Raw genomic sequence first — 16,450 nt, forward strand, 5'->3', positions numbered from 1 at the left:
CGCTTTCTTCCCATCTGCTCAGGTTTTACTTGCCAGATTTCTTTCCCTCTAACCCTCGTTCTGTTTTCTGCGCGTCAGGATAAACTCTCTGAGGAAGTGCGGAAGCAGCACGACGACCCCGAAGAGAATGGCTCCCAAACGGACCCCGGGCTCGATCCTGATGCCAGCCAAGCAGAAGAGGACAAAGACAAAACCAAACCCCTTCTGGATCGCCTCAAGGCTCTGGAGGTAACCACCTTTTTTCTTTGTTTCCTTTCTTTCTCGACCTACCTTCTTTGTTCTTCTGCCTCCTCTTCATCCGCGCTTCCAGCCACCCCTGGCTATCCTTTGTGGCCGGCGCTGTCTGCCAGTTGTCAGAGTCCTTGCTCAGTTGTGTCTGAAAGCATGACAGCTCGTCACATTCTCCAGTCTTCTTCGTTCGGAGAGCAAAGTCATCCTACGAGAGTCGCCGCGGGGGCCTGGGGCTGCACTCCAGCTTTGGTTTGTTTTGCTTCGTGCTCGGGGGATTTGAGCTGCATTCCGCTATGAGCAAAAGCCGAGGCGGAAACACAGTGATACACTCTTTTTTTTTCTTTACTGAAGCCACCGGACACTTCCTTTCAGATCTCTTCAATTACAGACTTAATTAAATTAGGCCGCAAGACTTACCTTCTCATTTCTAACCGGCTCCACGTGGCCTCTGGATGTTGGTAGATGGCATGTGACATAACAGCTTTATCTCATCTCAAATCATCTACAGCCCCAATTCCAAAAAAGATGCGACGCTGTTTAAAATGTAAATAAAGACAGGATGCAATAATCTTCTGCTTCATAATGCGCCAGACATTTTCAAAGGAAGGCAGGTCTGGATTGCAGGCAGGCCAGTCTATGATACGATGCGATACGACATGATAGGATACAATGCAGTATGGTATGATATACTTTATTGTCCACATAGAGAAATTTTGATTTGGACTCAGATGCTGCACCCAAAAATGCTTTCACAGTTACAATAAAGCAAACTACATATAAACAAAACAGCACTAGTTTTAACAAATCACACACAAAATATTGCACATACACTGCACAGAACAGGTATTGCTCACACTCAGTGGTATAACATCATGAAACTATTGCACAATCTCTGCAGCCTTCAAGCAGCATTGCTTAAAATCTAGTACCTGCACTCTTATACTATGAAACCAAGCTGTTGTTTTGTGCCTTTTGGTAGTCATTCTGTGTCTTTTGTGATCATTTTGCATGTTTTTGTGTCTCTATGTAGTCATTTTGTGTCTTCTTCTTCTTGTTTTGGGTCTTTTAGTAGTCATTTTGTTTCTCTTTGAGGTCTGTGTGTGTCTTCCTTTGGTTATTTTGTGTCTTGGGAGTCGTGTGTCTTTTTTGGTCATTTTGTGCATTCGTGTGGTTATTTGTGTGTCTCATGAGTAGTTGTGTCATTTTTGGTCATTTTATGGTTGTTTAGTGTCTCTTGGAAGTCATTTTGTGTTTCTTTTAAGTCTTTTTGTGTCATTTTTGGTTGTTTCGTGTCTCTTTGTTGTCATTTTAAGTCATTTTGTAGTTCCGTACTGATAATAGTGATCTTTGTACTCTATTCAGCTGAATGTAGCTCAAAAAACATTAACAAATAATTTTATTCTGATTTTATTTTCACATTTTACACAATGTCCCAACTTTTTTTGGAACTGGGGTTGTACACACCCCAATCCCACACCCACCTAACAAGGAATTTAAGTAATCTTTCAGTGCACACACATAAAGAAAGAAAAAGCCCTCCTGAGAGAAAATAGACCCTAATTACAGCAAAGTGGCAGGTAATTGCCTGTTGCTCCTCAGCTGTAAGTTATCTTCCGAGACTGGCAGGAATTATGGTCAACCTGTCCCGCCAGACCATCTGAAGAAGCACATTACCCAAACATTACATTTCAAACGGCTTTATCAAAAGTTATCTGCCATTTTTATTCCATTTGGTCGCACCGGTGATGGATGCACCGCCCGCTAAAGCAGCAAGAGCAAAGCAGAGGCAATACATCACTGCCCAGCGTTGTGCATAAACTCCACTGACGCTAAGTAAGCACTGCCCGGCTCTTATTTCTCCTGCTCAACTGATAGTGTTCATTAAGTTGGCAGGCACGCACTGTGGTCTATAACTGGGGCTTAAATGAAAACACTCAGAGTTTGGGAGAAATGCCTGCTGGTCATCTTACTTGTTAAGTGATGAGAACATAAGTGCTAAAATTACCATGTGGCCCCAGAGGAACATTTATAAAGTTGCTCATGATAAATCTTTGGCTTGGACTAAGTTGTATTTTGCAGTCTTGCAGAGTGCATTTTGTGTTTGTGTCCTCATGTCAATACAAAGAAAGATGCTTTTAATGTTTAAGTCGATTGGACTTCTTTTTTTTTTTTAAGTGTAAGTTTGGTATTTTTCAACCTGGACTCATTTTTTCTATGTTTATATGTCTGAGGACCTAATGGAGACTACAATTTCTTAAATTGGTCCTGTATTAGGCAAGAGCACTGCAGCAGTGAAAAAGGCTGCAAACAATTGTGCACCGTCAACTGACAGCATTATAGAAATGATTCCTAAAGATATAGACCTTTTGTTAAAGAGTCAGATCCTTTTTGTTTCACCAAAAACAGCGTTATCACTGTAAAACACACTTCATTCAAAGTCGACAGAAACTGAATCAGACTCACAGAAACCGTCTTGATTTGTATTTCCACTGTTTCAACAATCAGCAACTCTAATTTGGTTGAAATAAACAATTCACCCAGTTAAATGAGAAAATATGCTGTTTTTTTCTGCACTTAAATTAGAGTTTATTTAAATGAAGTGTCATGAGTTTGGCAAAAGCAATTTCAGGGAAAGGATTCCTCCAGAGACAGACCTTTTGTTCAAGAATAAGATCTTTTTTGTTTAACCAGAAACAGCCCTGAAATCACCATCAACAAACCCACCAGACGCATTTTAGTGAGTACAGAGAACCAAACCAGAGCTGGTGATTGTTGAATCAGTGGAAAGACAAACCAAAACTGTGAATTTTGTTTTGTTTCTGTCTGTCTTTGAATGGAGTGTGTTTTACAAAGATCAAATCGCTGTCTGTTTACATTTTTGGCAATAGCAATTTCGGGGCAGTTTCTAGTGAAACATAAAGGTTCTTAATTATCAACTAAAAGCGCTATATTTTTAGGAATCATTTGCATAATGTTATCACACACTAAGACCAACAATCCGAGCCTGTCGGTGGCAAAAATAAGCACTTTTTGTGGACGTTAATTGAAGCCACATTAATGCCCCAAGTTGTTACGTTGCAGCCTGTTTCTCAGCTGCTTAATGCTGGACCAATTTCGGTCAAAAAAATGTCGTCACCATTAGTTACCGAAGCATAAAAACGTGGGAAAATATGGTCCAGGTTGAAAAATACCAAAGTTACCCTTTTACTATTTTACCTTGAAACATCAGGCGTTTCTTCCACCTTTAATTCGCTGCCACTCATTCTTGCACAGTATGTAAACAAGTGCCACAGCAACATAATCCATCACAGTAAACATGCTTATTGCTTTGCATTTATCTGTTTCTTTGTTCCCGAACTGACAGTTCACATGTCAGAATGTGCATTGCATTGTGCTTGTGGCCAATCACCCGAAGCAGCAGCAGAGAGAAAATGAAATAATCCCTCAAATCCGTGTCACTTCACAAATTTAAATGTCACATGCATGTCTCACTATCCAGTGTTTCTAAGCCAAAATAGTGATAGAGAACAAAATGATGGTATTATGGTATGTAATGCATCCATTAATAAATCCAAATGAGATTCACATTTCAACCTTTTAAAGGATTTTGTGTCATTGGACAATAAAACGGTAAAAAATGTCAGGGTTCAGGTAACAAAATACCATTAAGTTGCATTTTGTAGCCGTGGTCTGGAGAGTCAGATAACACTTCATATTACTGCTACTTCAGTTGGAGAACAGAGCTGTTGTGTAGGTGTAGTGCTGGCCACCAACACATATTAAAAAGTGATGCTTTTTTGTTGCCGTTGAGCAGCATGGGCGAATTATGAGACAGTGGGCCGCCGGGCACTGATATGCAAAGCTGTGTCTCTTTGAGGTCATTTTGTGTCTTATTGTGGTTGATTTGTGTCTCTCTGTAGTCATTTTGTGTGTCTTTGAGATTGTTTTTTGTCTCTTGGTAGTGGTTTTGTATGTCTGTGTTCATTTTGTGTGATCTTGTGGTTATTTTTGTGGTATCTTTTGATTGTCATTTTGTGTCTCTTTATAGTCATTTTGTGTCTTTTTGTAGTCATTATGTGTCTTGTGGACATTTGTGTCTCTTTGTGATCATGTTTTGTAGTTTTTTTTATCACTTTGTTTCATTTTCTGTTTTCTTTTGGTCATTTTGTATCTTTTTTTTGGTCTTTGTGTTTCTCTTTGAAGTCATTTAGTGTCTCTTTGAGGTAATTTTGTGTCTTGGTAGTTGTATTGTATGTTTTTTGGTTGTTTTGTGTTGATTGGTGTTTTTCATCTTGTATCTTTTTTAGTCATTTAGTGTATTTTTGTAGTGATTTTGTGTGTCCTTTTGTGTCACCATGCTGTGTCTTTTTAATGGATGTATTGTTTCTCTTTAAGGTCATTTTGCGTCGTTTTGTAGTGCTTTGTGTCTTCTTGACATTTTTGTTTCTTTGTTGTCGTTTTGTGTTTCTTTTGATTATTTAGCATGTCTTTGTGGTCTTTTTGTGTCTCTTTGTGTTCACTTTGAGCTGGTTGCTACATGTTTGAGTGACATTTTGATTGGATTTTATCTTAAATTTGATACAATTCATTACAGGGCAAGTTTTAATTTTGTATTAATTAATAAACTGTGATAATTAAGACATGGAGGGATTTCTCAAGTAAAGATCTTCTCAAAATAGAAATTCCATTCACAAAGATTTCTTTAATTATCATTCATTGCATTTGCATCGCCCATCACCAGGCTTCAAGGCTTTAATTAGTCCGTATTTCTCTCTGGCATAATTAGAATGTTTTGGGTTGTAATTATGTTTCCCATGTTTTCATCAAGGGATTGGTAGTTTCTACTAAAGGGCAGAGGGCGAGAGAAGCACGGCTGGCTGACAGATCCTAATATGCTGCCTGCCACTGACAAATTGGAAACTCCCCGAGATCAATAGGGCGCCGCCTCATCGCTTGGCAAGTGGAGGAGATATTCTTATTAGGTCCAAACTCCAAATGGCTCACTGCCGCCCCAAAGTTCAGCATCATAACTTCCATCCCCTTGACCTTTCTCTTGGTGCTACTTTGTAAATTTTTTATTGGCCATCCAGCTTCAGCCCTGACACCTGACCTTTGTGAAGCAGCTCTCCCGTTAGCTGCAGCTGGGCCTGATTGCTGTTGTTTTGTTGCATCACATGTAGCCACTGCGAGGTTGCATTGACCCTGAGTGTCTGTGTGTTCTTCGCAGGAGAAAAATTCTGCCTTGGCCTTGGAGAACGAGAGCCAGAGGGAACAGTACGAACGCTGTCTAGATGAGGTGAGTGTTGTTTATCTCGTCTCACTCTGAGACACATTCAAGGACGCCATATGACTCGCCAGATGTTTTACTCGCCTTGGAAAGTTCACAAATGTTCCTTAAATTAGTTTTGACTTCGTGTGAACGAGCAGTTTTATTGAGTTTTAGGTTTTAATGAGGACCTGAGGCTCCCACAGGTTGGCAATTTACTCAAGCACAGCTTGAGGGAGGCAGAGGTTAATTCTCGTTATTAACAATTAATTTGGAAAACAGTGTCTCATTTTTCAGGCACTAAAATCTCTCACTTTAATAACGAGGCTAGCATGTTTCAGCAGGGCTTAGCTAAATCATGCCTAAATTTATGTTAAAGGTCCAGGGGGTTACAATGGTATATAATCTAATAATCTAATCAAATGGAATAAAATCTAATAAGTATGTTTTCTTTAGTGTATAATCAGATGAAAATAAAGAATTGTTGTATTTTTGTTACCATAGGATGAGTCATTTATATCACATAGGTTAGCGGATCCTGGTCTACAGAGTCGGCCACCACGGTAATCAGCTACTCAACAACAAGCAGAGGTGGGAAAAACAAGGATTTGTAATGTGAAAATGCTTTATTCAGCGTTTTCACCTGTTTTAATCATCAGATCTGTTTGTTTTGGGGATGAAGAGACCTCTGCAGGTCATTTGGCTCCTTGTAAAAACCTTCAAAACAATGAAAACTGAAGGAATTTTAACCAGGAGAAGTTTCATCTGGTTGCAATCTGCAATCCTTCAGCACTAAACGTCACTAAATCTTCTGCAAATCACAGTGACTGACGCTGAAACTCGGACATATTTAGAGCCTATATTTGGTTTGTTTTTCCCTGCATTTACCCCGTAGGCCATTTATGCACAGCACTGGACACCTTGAAAAAACTACCTTGCAAAAAAATCAATAAGGACTCTTTCTATTATGAATTTTTGATCCATGGAGGTTTCATATTTGTAAAACTTTCCTTGACCTATCAGGGAACAAAAAGTCTAACTTTTGTTGGCCAAGCACACCTAAGGAGCAAAAATAGCACACCAAAAAACACCATTCCCCGAGCTCCCATGGGGTCAAAAAGCATTTCCCAGCCTCTTTTTTAACAGCTTTGCAAACATAGTGGCAGCAAACCTAGAAGCTAGAGCCTTTTTTTTAGCATGTGCGCCAGGCGAGTGACTCCTTCGGACTGAGCAGGTGCCATCTTGGCATCAGGTATCTACACATATTCATTATTATACATCTATGACAAAAACCAGCTTCTTCTTTACATATCAACAGCTCATTTTTGAAGGTGGTGCAATAACAACTATCCTTACTGTCAGGCGATTGTACATAAAAAGAAAATAGTTTCTATATTAAATTATATTTTCGCCAATACATCCCCCTAAATCCTACACACCGTAACTTTAAAAACTTTTAAAGCGTCTGGTATGCTTGTTATTTTTCATACTTTTTAACGCACAATTAAGGTGTTTTTAATGTCAGAAGGACTTTTGTTGATGCTTGTATTGCAGCAATAATGCAAGAGAGGATTTTTAGCACTCATAGCACTTAGCTGTGCGGTATACAAATGCACCACCATCATACCTATATCATACCTATATTCACTGGTCACAACAGCTTATTGTTATTATTATTTTTAGTCCATATTAAAGTGTAAAATACGAGCTGTTAAATAACCTTATCCTGATGTGAACTGGTGTTAAAGCAGCGGTTTACGTAACAATGGCACTTGTGTGCCCTCTGGTTATTTGTGAGTGTTTGATAAGTGCTGTTTAGGGAGCCGCATGAGGGAAATAAACCAGCCTCAGCTCTCGGCTGTGCCTGCGTGCTGAATCACTCCAGGAGGGGAGGGAGGGGAGCGCTGCTACGGGGAAGTATGTCCAGCAGAGACAAGTTGCCCAATTTGTCCTGGAACCAAGCAGACTGAGCGGAGCTGCCGGAGGGCGGGAAAGACGAGAGAGACAGAGGAAGAAGAAAGGAAGATGGGAGATATAAAAAAAAGAAAAGAAGGGGGGATTTAGTGATGCAGCTGCGTTAGAGCTTCCTCCGTGGATTGTATTTGGGGTAAATTCAGTCCTCGTCTCCTTTCTGCTTCCCTGCCCTCATTAAGATGGCTCAACTGCTGTGTTTACTTGTCAACTGTTTTCCTGTGTGGTGACTTTTGTGGAAGGAGCTCTCTGTAATGATCCTGCTCTGATGACGGAGGCTGCCTCTCTAACGACTGCACACAACAACAGAGGAAAACATTTGCTTTGTAACAGAAGGGACAATTATATTTTTTTATGTCACACCAGCTGCTTGTGTAAATTTTTGTGCATTTGTAGTTTAATTACTTATTTTGAAGTCATGGGGTGTTCCTTTGTCCGACTCCTCAGCAGCAGGGCTCATTTCACCATATTTACTCTCATTTCTCCTCATTCAATAAACGAGAGCGGGGGCACTCAGTGGCTTCACGCGGTATTAATGAGCAATCAATGGGCAGTAATCGGAGCCGCTCCTGCATCGGCGCTGTGGTCTGAGACTTCGGGCGGTGTTAGCCGCTGTGAGACCCAGACGCCTCTGCTTCTACAGCAGTCTGTCGATACCACCATTAGGAAGTGAGAGTTAAAAATCGGAAAAGACGTGTGTGTGTTTACAAAAGACACACACCAGATACTAGATCTGGATGTTCATTGAGCTCATGACAATTCATCTTGTGTGTAAACTGGCTGAGGATGTGCAGCGTTAGCACTGTAAAGCCGGTCTACAGAGGCCTTTAAGGGTCACACGAGGTCAAGAAAAACTTTTATATCATTCAGTAACACTTTGTTTTTCTCTCTCTGCCTGTTTCAGGTTGCCAATCAAGTTGTGCAGGCGCTTCTCACCCAGAAGGTTTGTTTCTTATTTTCATTTTGCTCCTTACCTTTAACACTTTTAACAGCATTACCGTTGTTTAATCTCAGTCTACATGAATACAGATATTGTTGAAAACTGACATTTTCTCCCCATCCACACAACCTTTGTTTCACAAAATATCTCCGTTCACAGTAGAACTTCCTTGATATCAGACTTCGTTTCCATCTTCAGTCTGAAATCGCATCCACGCTGACCAGTTTTGGTTTAGGAGGAGGGTTCGATTTTCCCTAAACAATCACTAAAAACCAACGTATCTGCCCAAAACAAACATCACTTTTAGTCCACACTGATGTGTACTCATGCCAACATACAACTTGTTTTGTCTGGGTTTTAAAAGTGGAGTAAAGTGAACCAAAACAAAAAACGATGTCAAGTGATATTAAAAAGAAATGTTCATTTCGAACAGCCTTGATAGCAGTGTCTGTCTTGTGTAGAGTGCTCACCATTGTTGTTGTTACTCCTCATTGGTCCCAGCTCACCGCTTGACAACACTTTGCAACATCTTAAGCTGCTAATTGGCCTTTTATTCCTACCGCTGCAACGATCTTTTGTTGTTTTTTATTTTAACCAAAAAAAGCTGCTTCTTGTCATGATGCCAGAACAAAATTAATCAATTGAACTTGCTGGAATGGGCTCATTCAAAGGTCTGGACCCCGGCAACACGAGGACACAAAAGCGCTCACTGACCTTAGCTGTCTTCCACACTCTTCCCCTCTGCGAAGGTAGTGAAGTGCACAGACTAACGTTTTCTGAACACCAACTAGAGATCACTTTAAGATACAAATGATGCTCTGGACATGCAAAGGTTGCTCTATCGCTCCTCATCGACAACAAGCCCACTCTCAAGTGTGTCCCACTATCTGCTGGTTTGACCAGGCCTGATCCAAAACTGGAATTTCTGGTGAACATAAAACAAAGGATACTGCAGCAGATGCATCTGTTCGTCCATGAAATGATGCTGCGGCAATACTAAGTTTAAAGTAGTCATTAGACCAAGCAATGTCATTATTTAACTTAACTTTAAATGTAAATAAAGCCATGATCTGTTGTTGTGGTTATAGTTTCTGGGACTTGCTTATTAAACAAAGCAGCAATAAGTTGTGATGTGTTATAAATGCAACACCATTTAAATGCAACATAAAAACTGTCAGTGTGGAAAAGACCAAGATATTAAGTTGTGTTTCAACAGTACATATGAAACAGGGCGTTTGAAGCTCAAACACTGACTTTCTTGCATTCTGGAGAATTTTTCTGCACCAATTTTTGCCTTTTCTGCATCAATTTGTGGTGTAAGTGTCTTTAATTTCATGAAAAAAAGTCTTCTGCTTCATTCATAGTTTGATTTGTGTGTACAAATACATATGTTTTAAATATTAAGGGGGCATGTCCCCTGTGTCTCTGCCAAAAATCTGCACTCATGGATCTGTATACATGTAGACAGGACCCAAAAAAAACCATTGTCATCTTAAATTATTAGATAAATAATTCATGTGATGCTCAGTGCTTTTATACCTCATACAAATACAAAAACTGAACATCACATACACAAGGAAAAACACTTTTCTTATGCTCCCTGTGTTTCTTCTCACGCAGGATCTGAGAGAGGAATGCATGAAGCTGCGAACTCGAGTTTTTGACCTCGAGCAACAGAATCGAGCGCTGGGAATTCTGTTCCAGCAGCGGATCAAGCCCGCCTCAGACCTGCTTCTCCAGGTAAGTTCCCACTCTTAGTGCTGCTAGTGCTGCTATTATTGCTAAATTAGCATATAGCATACTTGAAGACTCTCTACCAGTTTCCGAGCGAAGCCGCAGCTCCTCCAGTAAACAAGCCCGAGCGCATACTCCCATGCATTTGAAGTTGTTTTTCATTTGGCTTGTTATTTGGCGGCTCTGGGGTCTCAGCAGAGGCTGCGGAGAAGACTGTAAGTACTTTGATTTAAAACACAAAAAAAAACTTCTTCTACATCAATCTTTATCAATCTCTCATCAGGAGCTGTTTTCTGTTTTGAAGCGGAGGTAAAGGCCGTAAAGCAGAGATCCCTTGTTGTTGTTGTGGTTTGTTTATCATGCATCACGGTTCAGACTGAGGTTGCATGTGTGCACTGTTAATGTTTTTATTTAATGGTTGGCGTACAGAGACGTAGATCAAACTTCCTGAAACTGTTCAAAAAACTTCCAGAAAGGCAAACTTAAATTTCCTCCCTGGTGCCCGCCAGTAAGTACCCTTAAAAATAACGATGCTAACTTGAACCATATACAGTTCTTTGTTTTGTTACCATAAGAGAACCTCTTTTGTTCTCCGTTGAACCTTTTATTATGGTTCCAACTCAAACACTTCCAGAGGGGTCTACCTAGAACCCAATATAAAGGGTAATACCTCGAACAATCTGCAAAAGGTTACACCCAGAACCCTCTGTGAGAGATAAAACCCTCTTATGGTGTGATGTCTCCATTCAGAACCCTCTCTGGGGGGTCTGTCCAGAACCTTTTTACCTTCTAAAGGTGCTAACCAGAACCCAATCAGGTGGCTCTACAGAGAACCCTTTCATATTCTGAGGGTTTCATCAAGTATCCACCCAGGCGATTCTATCAAAAACCCTTTTATACTTCAAGGGTTTCATTTAGAGCTCACCCAAGGGGTTCTACTGAGAACCAATTTATGTTTTTAATTGCGATTACCACAAAATTTGCCTCCAGTTCCACCATAAAATACATAAAAGGCATGTCTCAAGAACATAAAAGCATCAAATAAAAAGAACATAGAACATCCCAAGGGTTTCATCCAAAAAAACCACCCAGAGGATTCTACCAAGAAGGGTTTTATCTAGAACTCAACGAGGGCGCTGAAAAATAGTAATTGATTACATAACCTGTCGATCTCTCTCCTAAACTCATGGTCTTAGTTCTCAGTGCAACTATTTGTCATACAAGAACCATTTCTTCAAAAAAGGGTTCTTCGGAAGCAAAGGGTTCTGGGTAGAACCTCAGACATTCAGGATAGACCCTTTTGGACCTTTTACTTGTAAGAGTGTACAGTAAATCAGAATAAAATATGCAGCATAGATGTGATTCTAAGAAATGTTTCTCCTACAATAAAGACGGCTTGTCTCCTACATTAAAGACAACTTGTCTCCTACATTAAAGACAACTTGTCTCCTACAGTGAAGACAACTTTCTCCTACAGTGAAGACAACTTGTCTCCTACATAAAAACAAAGTTACGAACCAGCAGCTGTCTCGTCTCTGCTCTGTAACCAACAACAACAACCACTGTATTTATATTCACCAAAAACCCCACATTCTCTTATTTCGAGTGGCTGAAAATTGCCTCAGTTCATCTTTTCGGTCGCTTGGAAAACACCAATATACTGACAACATGTCCGCGTGTGCATTCCAGCGAGATTCGCAAGGTGTAATTGTGAGACAGAGACCTGCCACTTTCTGCTCCCCATCTATTGTCAGCGGTGATATAGCATTGCAAGGTCAGCTTGGATAGTAGGGTTTCACATAATTGTGCAAATTGTGTCTCCTCGCTGTGGATATAAAAATGCAAAAAAACAGAGAGAGAAAGTGGCAGAAAAAGGAGCCGTCAGTCCGTCCAGACTGGAGGATGAAAAGAGAGGAAGCAAGCAAGGGTAGATAAGAAGGAAAGGACGGGAGGGTGGAAACAGAGAGAGATGAGATAGATAGCAGAGAAGACGACAAGGAGGTGGAAGTGAAAAACTAAGGGCAAAATAAGAAGGGGCAGATAAATTGTATGAAAAAGAAGATAGAGAATAATATGGTTCTGGGTGTGTCGTAAAGCTCTCTGTCACTTCCAGCGCCATTATTGGACAGACAGGAACATTGTCAAGCGAAACTGCAATATAAAAGGCTTCAGGAGGGATATTGATTATATCTGCAGGGACAAAAAGGTGCAATCTAGCCGGTGAGACGAGAATTAAGGCTCTGTGTCATGTGTTTTTCTCTCCTTATGATTCATCTGAAATGAGCATGCAGCGTCGATGATTTGGTGTTGATCTTTAAACGTGTAGGTTTGCTCTTCACTTGATAAAAAACATTTTCACCATCAACTAACTGTTGATTCAGGGTAAGAATTAATCATAATGTGATCGCGCTGCTTCGGATGTTCTGTACGTCCATCATGAGCTCTCCAGTCATGTGTGGGAGAGCCGTTAAAACTTCTATATTTATCACCAGGAACTGGAACCTCCAACAGTATGTAAATCAGAAATGGTCCTTGTTTTATTTATTTAGCTAGAACCCAATAGCTCAAATGATAAAACCATCAAATATATTTTAAAAAGCCATATTTTTTAAGCAAAAGTAAGAAAATGAATACCACTGTCATGTCTGTATATGCAAAATGCAGTGCATGGATTCATTATTGCTGCATTGATGTGATGTCAGAAGGTCGTAGTTTGTAAGTCCGACTTCATTGTGTTTATTTGCTTTGAGGTCGTAACGTGGAAACAACATGGACGCTACAAACAAGATGAGTTGCATTATAATGCTAAGAGCATCTAAACAAGAGGTTGATAGCTGTTTCCAGTTTATTTATATTTTTATGTATTGTTTTTTTTTTATGTATTATATTTTTCTATATTTTAACCCATGTCACTCTACATGGACAGCAGTTAAAGTTAATGCCATATTACACTTTATATGTGATCAAAAATGTATATTTAATACATAAATTAATTTTAAAAGTTTTACGAATGAGCAAACGGTGACTTTTTCCCGCCATGTTTATATATTTATGACATCAAGTCTGCAACTTGTGTTACAAAATAACGTTGTTGTCAACGGCATGTTTTGTCATTAAAAGTTGACTTGCTTGATAGATTCATACAGTAAAAGGTGCAGCTACTTTAATTAAATGATAGCTACTAGGAACATAACAGCAAAATGTATAATTTTGTACCATCAGTTACTGACACAATTCACGTGCTGTCCGACATTTCTGCTGCCCTAAATGTCACGCAAACGTCACACCTCGGGTATCATCTTCTCACTGGTAATTAGGAGAAATATATCTGCTAATGTTTTGAACATCTACTTGGTATGTTATTGCAAGAGGGGGAGTCTCATAACATCCCTCAGTGGAAACGCAATCACCTCGCAATTGTGTTTTAACGACATTTTGAAAAAATTTGCTCAGATCCGTAATGGAAACCCACGTAGAGACACTGTTTGACCTTCATGTCTGACTCTGTAACATCAGGAGAATCTTAACTAGATGTCAATGCTGGTCGGAAAATGTTGTTTCCACCTGTTTTCAGTTTTTGTGCTTATCTCCGTTAACTGTCTGCTCCTCCGCAAATTACACTTTTAAGTTCTCCGAATAAACGGAATGAATTGGAAGAATTAGTGAATTCAACCGTAATGGTGGATTGAGAAGGATTATTATGGTACTTCTTAAACCAAACCTGCACCCTGGTGTAATTACAGCCAGTTTCACATCTCACTTAATAAGTCATCCAAAATATCTCATAAAAATATCGAAATAAAAAGGCTTTAATTTCTTCTCTCTCCTGGAGCCTCAAGCACAGAGAGACTTAATCACCCCTGTGAGTGCACTGTTTCCTATCTAGCTCTGGACTTTTTGCTTATCAGTAATTAAACGTTCTCTAGTTTCCCCCGTGGGCATCTTGAGTTTCTCTGATAAAGAACCATCGCGCTCTAATGGGAGCTTCACCAGTTGTTCACCTTCGCCAGCTGAATTGGTTTGAATCCAAAAATGCTACATATTCATTACAGAAAACTTGGACATTCAAAAAAAACAATGAGGGTTGTTTTCTCAAACTATTTGCAAGCTGAGAGAAAATAACTGGTGAGCAGTCCCGTCCACTTATGCTGTTTATCACATGTGACAGCCAAGTGGCAACTGAGTCGCCCATTACCGGGACAAATCCTCGGTGTTTCTACCTCTGGGCCCCAAGGACACAGCACGAACGCCATGACCTCATTACTGCTGGTGCAGTTTTGTACAGTCAAACGTGGGTTGCTGCCATGGCCATCAGCTGAAAGTTCATGTGGAAAAAAAGTTTGAAATTTAAACAAATGATGCCACTTTTCAAAACTAGTGGTAAAATAATTTGCTGTGGAGCTTTAGAGATATTGTTTTTCATATATCTCACCTTAGTCCCGTCATATTACAGCCGAGCCTTCGTCTCATATCCTTGTGTAGTTTAACGGGCGCTGTGTCGCCGGAGCTTTAGGAAAATCCTTCGTGATGAGTCAGACATATAGATCGGGTCACACAGGTGAGCATTATGTGTGTGTGTGACTTTATGTGTGTGTGGGCGTCTGTCTTCTCTCTCTTGGCTGCTCGTCGACCCGCCGTTGTACGTGTGTGTGGGTAGTTTTTGACAGCAGTTGCCAATACTGATGTATTTGTTTGGAAGCTGCCTATTGCTGCTATTCCGGGCTGATATTCATTATCTTAAAATATGAACACCGTCGAGCCAAAAACGACAAAGAACAAAAACAGGAAGACTATTGCTTTTTCTTCTAAAAACCACATGAAACTTCTCCGTTGGCTTCCAGACGATTATGGATGTTAACTAAAAGTTTAAGGGGACTTATTATGCTTTTCCTTATTTTCTGTTACATAGGCCTATATTAAAATATGTGATTTTCATATTAAACTTGGCCGAAGTTCCAAATAATGAGCAGAAACCTCAGGCTTCAGATTGCTGTAAATACTCTATTTTAAACCTTTTTTTCACTTTGGTTGCAAAGTGATGTCAGCTGATGATTGAAATGTATATGTGGTCGTCTGATTCAGTCACGCGACGTCAAATGTTTTTATCACGTAACCTTGAATGCTACATGTATAACATTTAATCTTGGTTGCCAGTGCTGTTAACTTCTCCCCAGTTTTGGATAATATATATGTCCGTTTGCAAAATTCTAGTTTGAAAGATTTTAATTGTTAATTATTTATGGAGAAAGCAGCACTGTATTCAAATAATTAAGTCATTAATTAAGCTGCTGTAAGAACATGCTAAGATCAGGAAAATATGTAATCTTAGGTGCTGATTTTTTTAAATTTTTCCCTGATTTCTTCATTTTGGATCATGACCGGTTTTGTTTAGAAGCTTTTATTTTACAGTCATTGCACAGTCATTGATGACATTGCATAAACCAGGACGCACTGACCAATCAGAGCAGACTGGGTTTTTTCAGGAGAGAGGCACTTAGACAGAAGGATTCAGACAGAGGATGGACACACTTGTTCCAGCACTACAGCAATGAAGAGTTTTTGCCAGTTAAAGCATGTAAACATGTTTTGTAAGAGGCCCAAAATAAGAGTACGACCTTGAAAAGAAGTATTTATAGGTCCCCTCTAATAAAAGGTCAAATTTGCATAAAATATTACAGTCTTTCATGCATTAATTTATGACTTTGATCTTGGCCTTGAACCTCCAAAAGTTCAAGAACTGTGCACACGCCCTTGTCATCTACCGTTTCCTTCGACTATCTCCCCCCGCGACCCTGTGACACTATTGACTGAATGCTTGATGAGGATGCTGAGGAGGTGAAATCCTGCACCCTACGATAAGATCAGAGCCTCCCGTGACACCTCAGCCACTCCCATCTCCGGGTGGACAGCAGGGAGGCCTGGCGATGCGGCATCAGAGCGGCAACTTAACAAGAAATGACCCAAAAATTTGAAATAAATTAGTGAAAAGTTACAAGAAAATAACCTGAAAATTAAAAAAACAAAACACATACACAAAAAAATGGATAGTAAGATAGTGACCTGAAAAAAGTGCTGATAATAAAACAATATTATCAGTTCTGTAAGATATTTTTAATATGTAATTGTAATAATTATAATTATAGTGTCTGGACATTTTACCCTTTTTTCTGCTAGAGAATTAAAACCTTTTAGAGGTTTTAAAGGATTAAATACTTGTGAAAGACATCTGAATGCAGTACAAGAAAAACTCGGTTAATGTTTACAGTGCAAAACTGCCCAGTTATGACCTGGAAAAAGCAAAAATCACT

General features: G+C 39.7%; 1 protein-coding gene across 3 annotated transcripts in view; it reads left to right on the plus strand.

Annotated features, from left to right (window-relative positions):
* LOC121962709 (nck-associated protein 5-like) overlaps positions 1-16,450 on the plus strand; it is a 106,040-nt gene that overhangs the window by 56,932 nt on the left and 32,658 nt on the right. For all 3 annotated transcript variants that reach the window (XM_042512965.1, XM_042512964.1, XM_042512963.1), the window contains exons 5-8: positions 79-228; positions 5,459-5,527; positions 8,373-8,411; positions 10,029-10,148. In XM_042512965.1, the coding sequence (XP_042368899.1) occupies positions 79-228; positions 5,459-5,527; positions 8,373-8,411; positions 10,029-10,148 (378 nt within the window). The remainder of the gene's footprint in view (positions 1-78; positions 229-5,458; positions 5,528-8,372; positions 8,412-10,028; positions 10,149-16,450) is intronic.

This window comes from Plectropomus leopardus, chromosome 24 (genome assembly GCF_008729295.1).
Source record: "Plectropomus leopardus isolate mb chromosome 24, YSFRI_Pleo_2.0, whole genome shotgun sequence".
Classification (NCBI taxonomy): domain Eukaryota; kingdom Metazoa; phylum Chordata; class Actinopteri; order Perciformes; family Serranidae; genus Plectropomus; species Plectropomus leopardus.